Below are 19,354 nucleotides of genomic sequence, written 5' to 3' on the forward strand. Positions count from 1 at the left end.
CATTAAAATGTCAGTGTCTGCTTTTATCAAAGCTTGACTCATGTCTCACACTAGTGCAGTTGTATCCTGAGTAGGTGCGTGTCACACTTGCCTGATGTAGCCAGCAGCTTCAGTTCTCACTTGTGCTTCATCTGAGCCTATGCTTGTGTTTTACATGTGTAACCACGGTGATTTTGAATTGTTTTCCTGAGGAATGCCAAAACACAGTCAGCTCTGAGGGTGAACACATCCTGTGTAGACAGAAGACTCTGCTGATGAGCTGTTTTCACCATGCAGCCTGTGTAGACATGTTCCACGACAAATTTACTACAAACAAAGCTAATTAATGACAGACACCAGAGACCCAATGCCCCATTTTGCCTACAAAATCAGTATTGACATTTCCATGTCTGCTCCGTTTTCCAAAACTGACATAAGACATGTTCAGCAAGAGTATATATATCCAGTTCAGTACATTATTACTTTTCTGCTCATCTCTAAATGCTGTCAGGTCAAACTGATCTGCAAGACTGAATCTGACATCTTTGAGTAATATATAATTGACTACACCATCAGACATTACGATTCAAAGCTTTAAATTCTTGCTAAAAGCTTGTAAACATTCTGTTTATTAGATAGTGGATAAGAGGCTTGGAAAGATGTGCTTTTGCATTAATGGGGATAATGTGATTTGAAAGATTGGTATTGAGAGAAATCTTGTCTTCCCGTAAATGCCATCTTCAAATTAATTTAATAATTAGTGTGCCTATCGTGGACTGGAAGGATCTCAGTTCATCCAGATCCCATTTAGATAAATATCTGTTTGAAAGATTACTGAGTGTATTTTTTTTTTTTTTTTTTTTTTCGGCTGTTGGTGGGAGAAAGATAAAGGGGGGGGGGGTGATGAAGGTAGCTATGTTCTGTATATGTATAAATACATTTGTGCAGAAACACATATGGGTATAAGTATGGAGAAATTCGGTCAGAGACAAGATAGGCACTGACATCATGTGTCGTTATCACATTATCAAGTGTTTCCAGGGCCCTTTGCAGTGAATATTTAACTGCTAAAACATGATGTCTGTATTTGTTGTACAGGTGTTTGTTATCGCTTTGTTGTGTTTTTAATAGCATTTTTGGGATGATTGTGGAGTTTGTCGTACAACACAAATTTCTCTGCGAACAGACAATGAAAGTTGTGTCTTATCATATGTGCAGCAAAACCACAAAGATGTGTCACTTAAGCGCTGAATACAAATTTTTTGGGGAAAAAGCCCCCCACCTCAGAAAAATGTGTTGTTGTTTTTTTGTATTGTTTTTTTTTTTTGCCGCTGTCACAGTACTTGTTTTGATCTCCCTTCCCCTACCCTTCATTTGTTGTTTTCTTTAGTCCTTTTTTCGTTCTCTCTTGCCAAGTACTGGAGATCAGAGCAGCCTGTGACAAATAAACATGCAGTTTGCTGCCTCTGCAAACTGTCCTCTCGGCAAGCTTTGTACACGTTTTCTCTTGATATCTCTTTAAAGGCTTTTTTTAACGTTAAAGGAATAAAAAATCAACATGTACAACAAAGCGTGAGTAACTTGATTGTGGTGGTAGAAATATGTTGATGTTTGACATGTTCTCTTAACAAACCATTAAAAAATAAAATAAGTTCTTTGATTCTTAAAGCAGATCTATGATTTATTTATCTCTGTTAACATGTCTGCAATATGGATTTCTCTTTTTTGCGTTTGCAGATGGTGGCATCAGATGGTGTGCAGCAAAGCAGCCCAGTTACTGTCAACATTCTGGTCCTTGATGCCAATGACAACACACCCACATTTTCAAAAGTCTCCTACAGCGTAGAAGTCTTTACAGACATGCAGCCGGGAGAGACAGTACTACAGGTAATCAAGCCACCATTCGTTGCATAGCCTTTCTCCTCTTCTTTTAGTCTCTTACATCGGCGCTCCACTTTACGTCTCCCTCATTTTCCCCTGTCACACAGAATCCCTCACTCATGCTCTTTCATGCTGAAAGCAAATAACGACAACAATTCAGAGCGTTGTGTTGACAGGCGAACCCCTGGAACAGTTCCCATCATCTCATCTGCAGTCATGACAGACGAGCCGGTCTGTTTTTTATCTCTGTCGTCAGGGCACAAGCCCGAGGAGCATTTTACCCAGGCGATCAGCCATCACGACCGCAGTTCATTCATCATGCTACACATTAATGATGGCTATTTATCCATCTTCCTCCTGGCATTCCAAGGACTGGGGTGTTTCAAACTACAGTTTTTTTAATATAATGTTTCTCTTTAACTTTAGTCTGTTTGATTTTTTTTTTTTTTTTTTTTTTTCATTATTGTGTGTATGGAAAGATTGAATGTTTTGATTTTTTTTTTAATCATGCAATCACATACACACATGATATCGCAAGCAAAGGCAGGTAGAGGAGCATAAAGGACATTGAAGAAGAAGCACATTTACTCGCACACACACACTGTGTGGTGTGCTACATTTCATGATCTAATTGTTTTTCATACTGAAAAGATGATCTTTTCATCTTTGAGTTGATCTGTCCTCTCAGCACAGCTTTTCCAAAAATGTCAGTCTGAAAAGGTCAAGTTTAATCTTTCTTAAAAAAAAAAAAAACACACAACAAAAAAAACCCAGCAGTTTCCCTCTCCCTGAAATGAGGCGAGGGGTCACAGAGTGTCTAGTATGTCCGCTTAACCGATTTTTATAAGCTGTTTATGAGAGCCAGAGTCTCCCTGAGGATGCTGCTGCTTATTTGATGCTACAGCTTGTACTTCAACATCAGGACCATGAAAAAGGAGGTCTGGCTCAAGTTTGGATTAGAGTTTGAAGACCTTATAAGATATCAAGACAACTACACCACAAGAGCTCATAATTATAATCAGCCTGATGCCCCAAATGATTTGGCTTGAAAGAAATCGTAGCTCCTTAAACCAAAATATATATGGATAGATACCTCTTTTTTAAGTTTGGTAATCTTTCTTCAAAAAGCAGGCGAGAAGTCCCTCATATGAGAGGTACTTAAGCATAATTTTCATCTAGTTCAAACTTTATTGTTCATTACTACCATGAATCGAAAAAAATCTGTCAGCCTCAGTAGTAAGTATATTTTCAGCTAAATGTCAGCCATTTCCTCCTAACCATACATGAAACAAAGGTCGTGGAAGCACTACTTCATAATAGAGAGCCAAGATGAATTCAAGGTTGGCAAGTTGACTGAAGTCAGCCATATCCTCCTGCGAAGATATATTTGCTGCTTGACTGATTCAGCCAACATGTCGCTGGTGGTTGTGGAGAACTTCCCCTGTAGAAATTCAAAGTACAGATTTGTATATTGATATAGTATATCTAAACTATTTCCATGATGTGGACTTGTTTTCTACCCCCCAGTTAACAGCAGTGGATGCTGACGAAGGACTGAATGGTTTGGTGACGTATGAGATCCTGGCCGGTGCTCAGGGAGATTTCATCATAAGTAATCGCACTGGACGCATCACAGTGGCGCCTGGTGTCACTTTAACTGTGGGACGCTCTTATGCATTGACTGTCAGGGCCTCTGACAATGCCCCGGAAACCCAAAGAAGGTATTGTAGCCACCCATGTTTGCTCTCTTCTTATATATGACTTCTTTCTCTTTTTATTTAATGTAGAATTGGAGTTAAAATATTTGTGTTCAGTTTTTTTTGTTTGTTTGTTTTTTCTCATGTGGTATGCAGTTAATGTTTTTATAAACAGCTGATTTGTTTCCAAGATTCTTCAGAATTTGCCAGTTTCCTTGTGCGTATGGTTTTCGGAAGCTGTAGCACACAGCATGGGCTGGTTTTTGAGTCTTATTTAATTCAATCTTTGCTCTGAGTGATACACAGTTTCGTTTCTGTATGACACAGAAAGTCATCGCTGTGCTGAATTATGGAGAAGTGACATTTCTAACAAGCTGTTGTGAGTGAAAAAAGCAGATGGTCTTGTTCCGCCCAACAATAAAATTATTTCGTGCATTCTCTCCCTTTTATCTCATGATTGAAATGAAAATCACACTGTGTAAGAGCTAAGTGTTTCAAATCTCAGATCAGGGTAATATGCACGGTAGCTGGGGGTGAGAACAGGCGATCTCTTTGGTTTAGTCAAGTAATAAAAAGACGGATTCAATGACCCAGAATTGTCTCAGCAAGCGATGATAAGTTGCAGTTAGGCATAATGAAACAATGTACAAAATGCATAACATGTCCGATCGTCATCAGGTACATTGGTGGCTGGAACTTTTATTTTAGCGGGTTCAGTAAAAGATGCCACACTCAATAAATGAATGAACCGCCAAAGTAGTCATTTCTGTTTCCATGTGATCTGCTTTGAACAAGTAGGCTGATTTTTACGCTAATAATTAAATCATGAAAAGGTGGTTTGTACTTTGGCTCAATACTTGTGCATTATCCAAGATACCACTGTGAACCAGATAAAGAGCCCGCTTACAACAAATATATATCCTGAACCTGTTTTTTATTTTCTTTACCGCAGTCAAAACCTGCACACAAGAGCTTTGATATGGGATGATATATCATGAATATTTTTCAAAATGCTGTGGGCAAGGTTCTTCGGTACAGATCAACAGGTTGTCAAGGAGAAACTTGTGCTGATTTCTGCCCTTCTCTTTTCGCCAGGAGCTCCATCACCACAGTGTACATAGAGGTTTTGCCACCCAACAACCAGAGCCCCCCACGCTTCCCCCTCCCCACCTACAGCTTAGAAGTCAGCGAGGCAATGAGGATAGGAGCAATTCTACTCAATCTGCAGGTGAGGCACCAACTCGCAAACACACTCTCGCACAAGTCGTGTGGAATTTAATGAGGCATTTGGTATGATGCTGCACTTCTTAACCTGATAAAATTTTCAGCACATCATTAAATTATGGTGCAGTTTTAGGCAACACAATCATGACATTTTCAACTCTCCAGAGAAGGCTATATTTTCACCTTTCTGTTTATTTGTCAGTAGGATTCTGCAAAAAAGGTACTGATTTGCACGGAACTTGCAACTTTAGGGCAGATCCAAATCATTTACTAAAAACGTGAATTATTTTTCTTTAAAATGCGGTTGACATTGGCCTCGGACATCTTTGCCCTCTCATCAACCTATTTTTCTGTCTCTTGCAGTTTGCTCTCCAACATATATTCCGCTTATTTACACAGTCCTGCATCGTTGTTTTCCAGCTATATCTCATAGCCTTCAGTGTTACGTGGTCTGATATGACCATGAAGCAGCTCCTTTTTTTTTTTTTTTTTTTTGTCTTATTTTTCTTTTTCCTTCCAGGCCACGGATAGAGAAAATGACCCAATCACATACCAAATTATAAGTGGGGATTCCGAAAAAGTCTTCAATCTCTCTGCAACGTAAGTTTGGACATTGCTCACGTTCAGGTATTGATATGTTGTTACTGTGAATATGTGTGTTCGTCCACTCATCTAACCCAGTGCATAAGAAGCACGATGAATAATAATAGCTCTTTGCTAGATTGCAGTCTAACTACCATAAACACCCTTGAAAACCATTCTGCAAGGACGCTTTTCAAGAACTGACATGGGTTTGAGTTTATTGAGATTTCTGACCAACATGGCAAGGATTTAGTGCACAGAAGCTGGTTTATGGGAAACCTTTATTGAGCTACAGATCTGAGAGCATGGACAACTCAGCCATGAAAGTCTTTGATAAACAACTCAGCTATGAAAGGCTTTGATAAGCTGTTGTGTTCCATGTCATCTTCTGAAGCCCAAGTGTGCGCAGGCCAGAAGTAGTACTGTGTGGATACAGTCTTTCCTTCAGCGTTATTCACATCGAAGAGCCAGACAAGAGTGAACAGGTTCGCACTACCATTAGTCGCCTTCTTCGGATGATATAGATTGCCCGCGCAAGTAATGATGATAAGGAAGAAGTAGTGGGAAGAGTAGAAATGTGTAGCAGTTCTGGCCTGCCAATTATTGGTTTTATTATTGAACAATGGCGCTGGTTGTTTGTACCATAAAGACTCCCAATGAACCGAGCTCAGAAATACACCTACAGTATTTACACACACTAGCTGCCTCAGCTATTTGTGACCATGGCACCAATATTGGACTCAAGTGCATTTTATGCTTGTATGTCCCACAATCACAAATTTGCCTGAAGGTGATTTATAGTCTGTATAAAATACATCCCCCTGTTAGAGTAAGAAAAGTGATTAATGGGGAAAAGAGTAGAAGCTTCAGGAAGAGGACAGAGAAGAAATCCTTCCTTCACCAAAGTTAATGCGTTTCATATCATAGACTAAAACAATGGTAGAATAATATAAGAGGTAAGCAGAAAAGCAATGTGATGTAATTAGCGGGCAAACTCAAAGAACAATTTCTTGCAAATTATAGGTAAAGCCAAAAGCAATGCAGTGAGTCTTTGTGAACTGCATGGAACCAATCCAAGAGTTAGAATGGAGGTCTGTTGTTTCGTGATCTGTTACAATTTGCAACACACTAAGAGACAACACAGTAAATCTCAGCAGTAGTGTGGAGAAAAAAGACTGCCTATTCCAACATCCTGCAATCAATGTTCTACTCTGTATTTTAAAGTAAAAAAGACAATTAGGTCGGTGCTACCTGATGTTGGCAAGTAGAACTAAGTTATGACTGAGAGATACAGTCAATACATTTTTACTTGATGGCTGGAGTTTGCATCTGCTCACAGCCTTTTTCCTCTTTAGCTCCAGCTTTGGCCTAATCACCGTTTATGCTGTTTAAGATAAGCCAGAGCACAAAAGCCAAATATTTCTGGAGAGGGAAAGGCCCAAAAAATATGTTGTCTTACATCTCATAATCCACATCATCATTAAAAAATCCCACTTCAGTCAATTACTACTTGGAAGCAAAGGAAAGGCTTCAAATATTGAAGTGGTCTTTGGTTGTGATTTTTACCCTCTGTTAAATAAGCAAACAAATATGAGGAGAAGAGACATGGAGAGACTGAAAATGCAGGATGACGCCAGTCACGTTTCTCACTAATTGACTAAAGCCTCTTTTGTCTGCATCCTCAGGCCTCCAGCTATGCAAAGACAAGCTGTGGCACACCACGATATCTGTGCCTTTTGTTTACACTTAACCTGCTCCATAGTGTTTAAATTGTTTTTTTTACAGAGGGTTAAATACTTTATGGTTTCATAGTGGTACTGCGCCATGTGAGCAAAAACACAAGGACGCCATCTGATAGGAGACAGCTGGTGTTGGCTAGTGTTGGCATTCACTGCTTTGCATTAAACCAGACTTGTCACAAGGACTCCTTCAGCTCATTGTATGAGCAAAAGACATATTACAATCACATCACAGGCTCTCAGCAACCTAGCAATAGAATAACAGCTGATGCTGATAAAGCTCACTGTGAATCAAAGAACTGTTGGTACGTTTGATGAGTGTGCAATATAAAGAGCCCCACTTCGCGTACTAATTACAACCCTTTCAGAAGTTCAATGTAATTCAGTGAAGAGATTTTTTTTTTTTTTTGCTGCATGTTCACATTCAGGCGACATATGGGGATTATTCAATCCAGTTATTATAAATAATGGGCTACCTGGTCTGAAACTCCCTATAAATGGGGCAGGTTTTCCTAAGGGAGGTTTGCTGCTGCTTCAGATTGACTCACCAATATAGATGTAGGCAGGATGCGCCATTGAATCAGTGCCTGGCGTTATAACATTCTGTGATGATATAGTATTAAAATGCAACACATCATAAACAAATGTCATGTATTTCAGGACTGGTGGGGATGATGATCTGCGAAAATATGCCACATAGTATTACTGCGACTTTAAATGTTATTGTTGATGTCAGTTTGGATTAATGTAAATACAACAAAATGGATCCAGAACGTAATTAGGTAATAGAGGGCACTGCATCCCCATGCTGATGAGCCAGTATCTCTTCGCTGAGACAACGTATCATCTCATAGTAGACATACAGATATCGGTGCAATATATCTGTAAGTATAAGCATGAAATGTCAGCATAGAAATACCAAAGATAAGTGTTTTCTAAAAAAAAAAAAAAAAAAAATCTCCATTTTATAGTTTGACCACCAAAGACACATTGCCAAGGTTTGAAATTCAATACAATGATAGTAAATGGGGTCTTCCAATGGATTGGCGACCAGTCCAGGGTGATCCCGCCCTCGCCTAGTGTGAGCTGGGCTCCAGCACCCCCAGCGACCCGGAAACAGATAAGCAGTTGAAGATGAATGAATGAATGAATAGTAAATGGTATTCATATAGTGATTTACTTTTTATTTCAAGAGGTAGACTGTTCCATACTGTAGTTCCAGGGCTCTAATAGTGACGGGCTGGCACTTAGTCCAAGAGACTGAGAGGCCATGCTTTGTCTCGGCAGAGCTTACCTCAGGTGAAAGATTCATGTCATGCAAACATTCATGAACCGAAGGCCAATTTTTCACATCCAGAGATGGAGTGGGCCGAAATCAGGATCAACTGTCAGTGTTACCTGCACCATTGCCGCTCAAGGCAATACCATTAATATCGTATTGTGTGTCTGACAACATCTCTTCATTTGTGGTGGCTGGAGAGGAGGCATTATCAGTGAACCTCGCAGACCTAGCTGCTCAAGTGTAGTCGAGCACTCAAGCTGTAGGAGTCCCAATAAACACCCCAAGCCAAAGCATTAATCATCCTAATCTTTGTCATTATCACCATCAAGATCATCATCATTAACGCTGTAATGATGATGATTATCATTCTATATCTTCATTATCATATCCACGTCAACACTCCCGCTACCTTAGGCTTCACTGAACACACAGAAAGGCTCTCTGTGAATAAAAGTGAGCACAGCAGTCAGTGAAGTGTGCCATGCTGCATTTTATGGTGTTCTTAGAAGGCTGTGTTTGCTCTATTGAACCACAACCCATCAGGTGTATTGGATTTCAAGTAACGTGCCTACCATAACTTGGGGCAGGTTTCCCAGTCTAACAGACAATGTTAATCGAGGTCTCTGTAATTTGCCTTTTAGATCTTAAGATGAGGTTCTAGAGTTTGACACTTATGGGCAGGAGAGGCTGGGGGAAAGTATCGGGCTGGTTCTACTTGGACTGTTTGGCCACAGAAGCTTTAAATTAGAAATGTGAAGGAGCAAGGGGAGAGCAGGGAAATGGGACGGGCATTAATCTAGCGGTATGGTCAGATGCATTCGTCTTTCCCACCGTTTGCGGTTCTGGCAGGGCTCAAGTGTGAGGAGAGGTTCAGCATCCTCGTGCGTGTATGTGTGTGGCTGCACTTGTTCTCTCGTGCCTTGTGCACCTGTGTGTGCAAACAAAGATAATTCAGCGTCCAAATTATACCACGTGAGTGGTTTTTTGGGGGGGGCAGCACTGTCTGCTGCAGTCATCGTAAAGAAAACATGAATCTTTCTGTAGTCCATAAGCTCTGGGAGCAAGAGGCTAGCTACAGAGAGAAAGACAGAGTGAGAACTTTTAAAAGCCCGCCTGCATTTGCCCAGAATTCATCCCACTCCCATCAGCAGCCGTGCTTTATAAATCTGTCCAATCTAGAAGTTAATAAACTCTGAGGCGCTGCTTTATCCATCCCCTTTCTTTGCTTCAGCTATAAAGTTTTTAAAGGGATTGAACAAAGCTATTTAAAATAATGTTCTTTCTTCATATAACGCAAACAAGGAAATCTGGATGATTCGAAATGAAGTTGTGTATTGTATTCCTCTTTTAGTAAGTATCTTCTCTGGCTCTTCTTTCTACAGAATTGGCCTTCTACTTCTGCGAAAGCCTCTGGACAGAGAGACCACGGATCAGTACCGTCTGATCGTCACAGCCAGCGACGGCAACCCTGGAGGGGTGAGACACGACCCACTGTGCACTAGTACCAGCCTAATTCCTCAGGATCGACAATCCTCAAACATTTTGAACATATTTAAGCTCAAAAAAGATCTTCTCGTATAAGCTTATTAGCTCAGAAATTTGGCTGAGTGAACCTACAGGGTTCATTAGCCTGGAAAATCCAATTTTGTGTTCAAGCTCACAGAGTTTAATACCATGGGATATTTTTCACAGATTTATAAGATTTGCGGTAGCACTAAGAGCATGCAGTGCCACATCTGTGTGCCAGTCCAATGCCACACCACAGTAATAACGGCTACCCATGTGAGGCCATGGACTGATACTGTATATATGTATATATCCATCTGAAGTGATATTCTGGTCTGTCAGTCTATGAGTCACATCTCTTTACTCAAACTGTTCTGTAATTATCAAGGGAATGGATACCCAACTATAATACCTCTATCTAACTTTCTGGCAAGTGGTACATGCTTAATTATACCTGCATGAACAAAGGATGTTGCACATAAGATTTATTTGAAATTGACACATTGATCTGTTTCCAGTGTTACATTTCACAAAAATACTTGCCTTCTACAGATTCTGAGATTCTGAGATTCTGGTTCAAGAGTAAGAACAAGTTCAATTTCAGAAATGAAATTAGATAAAGCACTGGTATTATATTGTGCTATTGTTGTCTTTGCAGAAACCCAGAAAAAGGGCAACCCTGATTCTTGCAGAAACATTTTTGAACTAAACATTCTCATTGAACTTACTAACTCAAGCTTCAAGCAGCATAGGTCAAGGCATATGAATTTTCAGTTTCTAATGTGGGTTCATATGCTTTACACATTACAACAAATAGAGTGTTGCATATTTTAATTAGACTGCTTAGTAAATGCCTAACTTCTTTTAAACATTCAATCTGTAAATCAGACACTCAGCTATAAATGTGTGGAAGGCTGAGATATAACCCATGACGGGACTTCAACAAACCTAGTCCACACTGCTGTTCAGACATAGATAGTTGTCCTTTCTATGACAAATAAGACTAACATTTTAGACTATTAGTTGCCTGTCTCCTATATAAAAAACATGATATATATACAATGTAGTACAATGAATAGTAACTTCTTGAGTATGTGCTTTCACAAAGCTGTCTTTGGAACTTAGCGTAGAGAAATAGCAGACACTATAACCTAAAGTGAATGTTGGCTGCGACTTCTCCCACCAAGAGCTGATAATCATATAAACCGTCTTAATTTAATTAGACTTCACCTCGGCTGGCTCCACATTTGCAGCTGTCTCTGTTCCAGGCAGAAGTGAAATGCGGTTTCCTTTTTAAGTTGCTGCGTCTGATAGGTGATGAACATTAGCTGATGAGCGATCCCAGGGGTGATCTCACCTGCACATGCATACACTTGAAACTGCAGCTCCTCCTCATCTGTTGACAGACTGCTAGTGTTGGTGTAGCGAAGCTGTATTAGAAGCACGTCTGTGAAAGTAAAATTTGTATGAATCATTAGCGCTCATTTATTTTTTTCTTTTATCATTTATTTGGCAGAGAAAACAGCGACTCTCAGGTGGCTTGTTTCTTTAACATCTCCCATTAGTGTTTTTTTGGGTTTTTTTATGCTTTTCCAAACATGGGAATTTACCTTAACCCACACGTGCTGCCAGTGTGTCCCTCCCTTTGTACCAGATTGTGAGAGTGGCCCCGCAGAAAAGAGAAAATATAAAATGGGACTTCACTTCACAGAAAGAGGGGGACACATGCTGGCATCTCTCAGTTCTAATATTGATGGACAGATTGAACACACCGACACCCTTCACATTTGTTGTTTGTGTTTCATTGTGTGTGAGTCTGCCACACGTCCACAAAGTAAATTACTTGTTGACTTTTGTGCAAAAAATGTCACAGTTGGGACGAAATGCTGTCACAACAGGGACGAAGTGGAGTGGGGGATGAGGTGAAACAGAGTACTGAGCTTGAAATATGAAGAGGGTCAAAAGAAGCACAGAAAGAGGGGAGAGAAACCTACTTAGGAAAATATGTTGCCGTCAGGGATACAAATATATAATTAGCACAGAGCTTTGGTAACCAAGGTAACCCGACAAAAGGTGCATACCACCCCGCCACCCTCCTCCTGGTCCTGCTCGTCTTTGAGTGTGGCCAAATCTGCACAAACAGACACACATAAAAACCAAACAAACTTTTCTTCAAAAATACTTGTTGAACTTTTTCATCAACTCAGGTGGTCTGTGTAGCTGGTGCAAAATGTACATTTTCAAAAGGCATGATATCAAGCTGTGATCACAGCTGCTGAGCAGACTCAGATTTCAAAATGCCAACCACAGATATGAGATGAAGCGGCTCTTCTTGTCCTCAGAGGACAGAGGTGCATGACTTGTAACACCCCGACCATATCAGTACTTTAAACATGGCTTCTGGTCAGGATTGTCACTTGAAAGGCATGGCACCGTGAGCACCCTCTGGATTTTATTTATCTATTTATTTATTTTATTTTTCGGACAGTGAAGACAGGAAATGAGACATCAGAGGCCCACCTATTTTGTGTTAAATAAGTAATAGCAGCTCATTAATCACTCCCTTGGCCAAAGAGGTAGATGTTTTGGCTTTGATAAGCACAGCCACACCACGATGGAGACACTAATTGCCTTCAGATCGTCTGCGTAATGAAAAATAAGCTGATACCTTCATAACACGGATGGCACGCTGCATCCTCTGGTGTTGTTATGGTTTAATAGGTAAAGAGCGAAAGAACAAAAGAGTGCATTGGGTTGCTCTGACAGTTTATGCATGAAGAGACTGATTATGTATGTCTCCATGTGAAGAGAGAAAACGACAATGGTGAGTCTGGTGAAGGTGACATTTTCAAGGGCATTTCCCTCATAACATGTCCCGCCACATTCTCATCTGCCAGGGAAACTTCAAACAGTTGTCTTTAGAACAACGACTCCTCCCGTACCCCACCTATCCTTTCTCAGCCCGACGGAGACCATTTATACCATTATTTGCATACAGCGTTGCCTGGCTGCACTGAGAGATTATAGATTATACATGTTCAGCAATTTATTATGTTGATTTATAGGTGTGCTGTGTCATTGTTCGAAGGTTAGCAGCAGTGCATTGCTTCATAGTGGCCCAGCAAATGGAAGAGCACACCAAACGGTGCTGGAGGGAATTTGTTTTGCCCTGTGTGTTTTGAAATCAAAGCCACATAAAAACACGAATTACATAAAAGAGGGTGATTCAATTCACTATGAAGGAGAGCAAAAGACAGTGAGCAATTATTACTGTGTGATGTAAGTGTGTTGAGGAAATGAAATCCACATCCTTGGTGTGTTGAACCTCTGCTCTGAGTAGTAGCAGTAACAGTGTATAATCAGAGGAGGGAAGATGCGATGGATTTGATTTAGTGTTTTCATGCCCCAGGTACTAAGCCACTAAATCTTACAACCTTGTGCAGTTTTCTCTTAACTACTACCTTGCACCAACACAAGAAGCATCAGCTCACTAAACTGGAAGTAGATATGTATTATATGCAGATACATGTATTGTGTTATGTGTTAGTGTTAAAATTGTGCCTTTCCAAGCAACACAGCCATGTTTAGTTTCCATGTAATGTCAGCTTGGTATTTTAAACTTTATACCGCCACACGCTTGGCACTGTCTGTATGGTTAATCATTATTTATTGTCTGCCTTCTGTGTGTTAAGACTACAATTATCAAGCCACATGTCTGGCAACAGATCAAGCCAAAGATCATGCAATTTAAATGTTGATCTGAGGATGATGCCAAATAAAATCAGGAGTACTTTGTTTCCCGAAGCAGTTTGCAAATCTGACAATCCTAGTAGCAATTTCAAGGCATTCTAAAACCTCACCATACATGTTAACCTCAGGGTGGCAGCAGAATAAGTTTCAGGGGATCAGCAAAAGGCCGCAGAGTGTGTGTGGTCACACAGGGATCGATTCACATGATTATTTAACTGAAAAACAAAAAGACAGCCTCAATGTGAGAGGATCAGTACAATCATTGGGATTCATCTTTAGGGGGTCTATGCATCTGAGCAGTGTACCGTTCAGTAGACATACTCTAAAACAGAGACAGCAAGAGTGACCAGGTCACGCAGATTACCAACTGATTGCACAGTTTGAGCTGATTTGAGTTTCTTGTAAATCAGATTTTCATATGAAAATGACACACACCAAGAAAAATGTGCATAAACAAGTGCCAATTATAAACAATTGCTGACTGTAACTCTGCATTTACAATATAAAATATTTATGAAATAACTTGGCCAACAGTAAACACTTTTGAGATGAAAGAGTTTGAAGTTTTTTAGAAATATATTTGAAGTTTCTGACATATCTTCTAGTTTCACTCTTCTACAAAGGATTACGGTAATTTGACCAACATTTTTTTTTTTTTTCATTTTATATTTCATTGGGTTTTTTTGAGATAATGGGATGAATTTAATACTTTCCTTGAACCAGGATTATGAATAATTAATATGTAATTATTTTAGCCTAACAGTGCATAGCAAAAAAAAAAAAAGAGGGGTGGGAGGGGGCATCTGTGTGAGATATCATCTGTTAAATCTTTACTTATCTTTCCTTTCTAAACCATTTTCTTATTTCAATAATAATCTAAATTATTCACATTCAATTTTAAAATAATTTTTTATCTCTGAGTTTTTGGCACACCCTTTTCTACACCTACTGCTTTTCAATTCAGTACAAAAGAATCTTATTTTCGGAAGTAATCAAAAAAGTCAAAAATGTGTTTTTGTGAAATGATATTGTTCAAATCAAGCTTTGAGCTTCCACTGTTTATGGTCTTGTATTTTAGTAATTCACATAAGAAACAGTAATAAATCCTGACCTTAATAATCTTTCTGTTGTTTTTTTGTTCTTTTTTTTTTTTTTCATTATTTTTCAGACATCCACTGCAACTGTGAACATAGTTGTGACTGATGTCAACGATAATGATCCTGTGTTTAACCTCACCGCACCTGTTAATTTCACTGTGCAAGAAGAACAGGCCAATTTATTCGTAGGACACGTCAGGGTAAGTGTAATGCTTTATTAAAATAGTTTCTCCACCTTCCACATATTGCTTTCCTCCTCAGGCATCTCAATCACCTGTTCCTTCCCCTGTTGGATATTTTGTATGTGACAAAGAGCCACGACTGAACCTCAGTTTTCATTTAAAAACTGGCTCACATTTAGCGTCTCGATCAGTCATACTGGACTGATTTGTCAGCCAAAGCTTTTGACTGGCTTAGTTCAGCTCTAGTGGACTGCCAGATTTTTCTAATTAGTCTTGTAGCTTAATTGGCCTGATGTTTGTCAGTGGATTAATCATGGGATAAGGATGGGACGCATCGTCTGTCAGTATGCACATACAGTGCGCGCTCACAAAGTGCCGGATGAGGCAGTGAAATTCACTGGCCGTGATTTTTTTATTGCCCCTGCTTCTTCCAAAATTTCCCTCCCTGATTTAAATCCTCATTTTCGCTTCCATTTCACTGTTTTGAAAATCTCAATACTATTCAGACTCAGTTTTGAAACAGTGAACTAGGAGACATTTGGGGAGGGGGGAGGGGTCGTTTGCAGGGGGTTAGGTTCACTGCTGCAGCATCAGAGACTATCCTCTAATCATGGAGATGGAGTTTAGAAAGTGGCTCAGCATCTGTGATTTTATGCTGGTTCACAATATCAGTAAAATAAAACAGAAATTGAATGATTGATAATTAATCTCAGTTGGATTTAAAATTTTTGTGTGGTGTTACATTCACAGCAGAAAAAAATAATTTTCTTTGGTGTCGAATTCAGAATCTTATCACACACATTTTTATTTCATGTGCCATTTAAAATCTTTGCGAGGTTCTTGTAAGTGATGGTGGAAAACAAAAACATTGTCAAATGTAAGCACTCTAATATGAGTCACTTTGATCAGCTTTCAAGATATTAATTTGTCATCCCATTACGGGGTAATAAAGCAGGCTACCAGTAAATGTAACTGGTTTATGAACTGTGAAATAAGACAATACGGAGGAAGTCTGTCGTTCGCATGAGGTAAAACTACCTCCAGTGATACCCCGAAGTGTTTCCTCAGAAATGCTGCCAGCAGCTAGAATGGGGCTTAGCTCACACTACCGTCTCTTTCTCTCTCCATCCTGCCACGCAAGGCTTTCTCAGTGGCACCACGCCAACTCAAGCTGAGGTTGTGCCTTTCTGACTGAAAAGAAAAGTACATTAGAGTACTTAGCTCAACACAATCCTGCTATCCATGCACATGCACGCAGGGAGGCTGCAGCTTAGCCTGCTGTAGTTGATCAAGAGGGGATGTATTTATTTTTTACATTATGTTTTAGGCCAGCCTGGTCTCCCAAAATCTCTACACTATAGAAACAAACAAGAAAAAAATAACAATTCAGCGTTTTGATTGTGTGACCATATCATGAACTTGACAGATTATTCATCACATTAAAAAATTTGATTGACTACCAAATCACCAAATCTATGTAGTTGACACACAGACTTTCTTAGCTTTCTCGCTAGATGATATTTCCTTGTGGACTTGCTGTGTGAGTGCCTAGAAAAAGCAAATTAATAGCATCAGCTATTAGCGAGCTCAGCGACATAAAGACAAAATAGGGATGCAGTAATGTAATGTTGGTGTCAAGAAGGAGGAAATTCTTTGGGTGATAATCATGCAGTACGACTTGAGTCCATTATGCCTTTTCATGTTGTTTTTCAGGTTGTCGGGGAAATTTTTTTTAAAATTGCTTCTTTTATTTAAAAAGTCACTTTATTGCTTAAGGCATAAGCATGGCAAAAAGACTAATGGTAAAAACATATTTCTTCTTCAGCAACCAAGTTTGTAAAAGTTGGATTGAGCTTTAGTGCTGAATTTTATATTCTTCATCCATTTTTAAACATAAATTGACAATTATTTTTCTGCCTGCCGCTGTACGATCAGTTTATGAAACAGAAGCTGCTCTGTAACGGCACACAAAGCCTCATGCTTTGGTCCAATTGTTCTTTCATCTGCCTTCTTGTCATTTTGAATGGGCTCCATTTAAAGCTTGCAATAGCAGAGGTGGCAAAAGTGTTCATATTGTGTACTTAAAAAGTAGTACAGATACATGTGTAAAAAAATACTCTGGGAAAAGTAGAAGTACTGATTCAACTCCTTTACTCAAGTAAAAGCAAGAAAGTACAGGCTCTGAAATGTACTTTCAAAGTAAAAGTAAAAAGTAAAAATTTACTTTTGCCGTTAATGAAACACAGTTCATCCTTTGATCATTTCTGCTAGAGGTTCTCTCTCTACCGTCTCCCCCCACTTCTTCACGTCTTTTACATATGTTTTTATGTCGTGTCGTCATCTGTTGAGCTTTAAAAAAAAACAAAAACAAAGTAACAAGCCTGTTTTTACAATTTAAGGAGCAGAAAGTACATATTTTTGTGTATAAATGTAGGGAGTAAAAGTAAAAAGTCGTCAGAAAAATAAATACTCAAGTAAAGTACAGATACCCGAAAAATCTACTTGAGTACTTTCTTTGTACTTCGCTACTTGTCACCTCTGTGCAATAGAGAGATGTCTTAATTAGGTAAGAAATACTTTAGCTAAAAGACAAATATGTTCAGATTTTTGGCATGCTATAAGCTGTATACAGCTGTCATAGTTCTCAAAAGTATAAATAGATAGTCACTCCAATGGAGCAACCTTTCATACAACCCTTCATACAAAGATTTCATAGTTTTTTCAACACCTTGATATGAAGAGTGGACTGTGAAATAGGTAAACGTATTGTTAACTGTCTTTCTCTATGATTTTATTTATAGTTGCAGACAGGGCCCAAGGAGAGATGAACTCATACTCGATAATTGCTCTGAGTTCTTAGTATAAGCAACATTTCAGATGTGGTATTGCCAATAAGTGTATTTAATGCATCTATGAAAATGCTCCTTTGTCACATTTTCACACTTTATTAACTCATTCTGACAATCATTAATCCAACTGTAAGGTGCAGAAGTAGCCACACAGGAGAAATTTTTCAAGTGGAGTATTAGAAGCATTAGCCTGACGGGTCTGTTTACTAATTATAAAGTTTATCTAAGGTGAAAAAAAAAGTTTTGTACAGGGAGAACGATGCTGCCAATCAGACTTGTTGAGTTCACGCAATGGTAGTCACACACACCATGGTCAGGCACATGACGGAAAAACTAAAAGTTGGGGAGCTGGAGCATTATCCCGTAACGTATGGCAAGCATTAAGTGTTTCTCCGTGTTTCATCACCCGTCCTGATAGGCTGAGAAATGTTCTGAAAGTGTTTGCTCTCTTTCCGTGGGCCTAAATAACATCTTTTTATGTTTTTGTTTTTGTTTTATTTTTGAAGAGCTTTGTGTGCATGTGTACGTCTGCTACAAGTTCTCACTGAGGAAATGCTGTCCCTGTCAAAACAGTCGCCCACAGGTTACTGACACGTGGCACGCTAAGAAAAAGTCAAGCAGCAGATGAAGGAATGAATGTGATGAAGACCAAAAACTACCGTACTATTTTTGTCGCCCCAATAATTACACACTTAAATGTGGCGTTACTCTAAAGTCAGTACATTTTTCTTGCAACTCCTTGAATTTACCAGGGAGCAACAATGCAGTCAGCCACAAAGCTTCAGCCAATTGCCAAATTTGAAAATGGCTGCAATGGAAATGTGTTATGCCATTAAAGCATCTTAATATTGCCCCTGAAGCATTTTGGAACTGCTTCCCCACCTGTTCTTATTTTACACACACTCACACAGACTGGAAAGAATTTTCTTCTTTATCACAATTGACAGCACTGCCATTTGCGCTAACAAAATTATTTGCTGTATGACGGATATCTCCTACGCCTTATTGGCCTTTTCTGTTCAAAACAGCGATCCATAATCAGAATGCAGATGACCGGAGCACAAATGGATTGGCATTCAAATCGGACACATCACAGAAGAATCATGTAGATTTGTTGCTAACTGGAGAGGCTGTTAAGCTTAATGTCATTTCTTTTTTGAACCTCGATAAAAGTTTCTATGGGTTTATCATGCTACAAACTGAAGACATCTGTAGGTGTTGCTGTTCTATATTTGAGTTGGCTACTGCAAATATAGTTATCACTGCTTTTGTTTGGACGTGAGAGGGAGACATGAATGTTTAGTTTTATGGTGAAATGCGTCATTCTGCCTCCAGTGTAAATGGGCAATTCAGGCAAAATTTTAGGTTTCAGCATTCATCATCCAAAGCAAGATGAATATGGCCTTTTTGCAAATGCGAAAAGACCAAAGGAACCCACTGGACCTGAGCCAGCAGCACACAAAGGAGACAAATTTCTCAAATACTATGTATTACGTGAGGCTGCAGCCACCTGCTCAAGCTGCTTTTTCTGCAGCCTCCCTCGCCTGCAGGATGTTCCACTGCTCCCAGAATCAATATACCAAACC

The 19,354-nt window shown here is 39.4% G+C and overlaps 1 protein-coding gene across 4 annotated transcripts in view; it reads left to right on the forward strand.

Annotated features, from left to right (window-relative positions):
- pcdh15a (protocadherin-related 15a) overlaps positions 1-19,354 on the forward strand; it is a 177,496-nt gene that overhangs the window by 101,846 nt on the left and 56,296 nt on the right. For all 4 annotated transcript variants that reach the window (XM_029520624.1, XM_029520625.1, XM_029520626.1 and 1 more), the window contains 6 exons: positions 1,717-1,866; positions 3,388-3,581; positions 4,653-4,785; positions 5,302-5,381; positions 9,767-9,860; positions 14,809-14,937. In XM_029520624.1, the coding sequence (XP_029376484.1) occupies positions 1,717-1,866; positions 3,388-3,581; positions 4,653-4,785; positions 5,302-5,381; positions 9,767-9,860; positions 14,809-14,937 (780 nt within the window). The remainder of the gene's footprint in view (positions 1-1,716; positions 1,867-3,387; positions 3,582-4,652; positions 4,786-5,301; positions 5,382-9,766; positions 9,861-14,808; positions 14,938-19,354) is intronic.

The sequence above is a fragment of the Echeneis naucrates genome, chromosome 15 (genome assembly GCF_900963305.1).
Source record: "Echeneis naucrates chromosome 15, fEcheNa1.1, whole genome shotgun sequence".
In the NCBI taxonomy this organism is placed as follows: Eukaryota; Metazoa; Chordata; class Actinopteri; order Carangiformes; family Echeneidae; genus Echeneis; species Echeneis naucrates.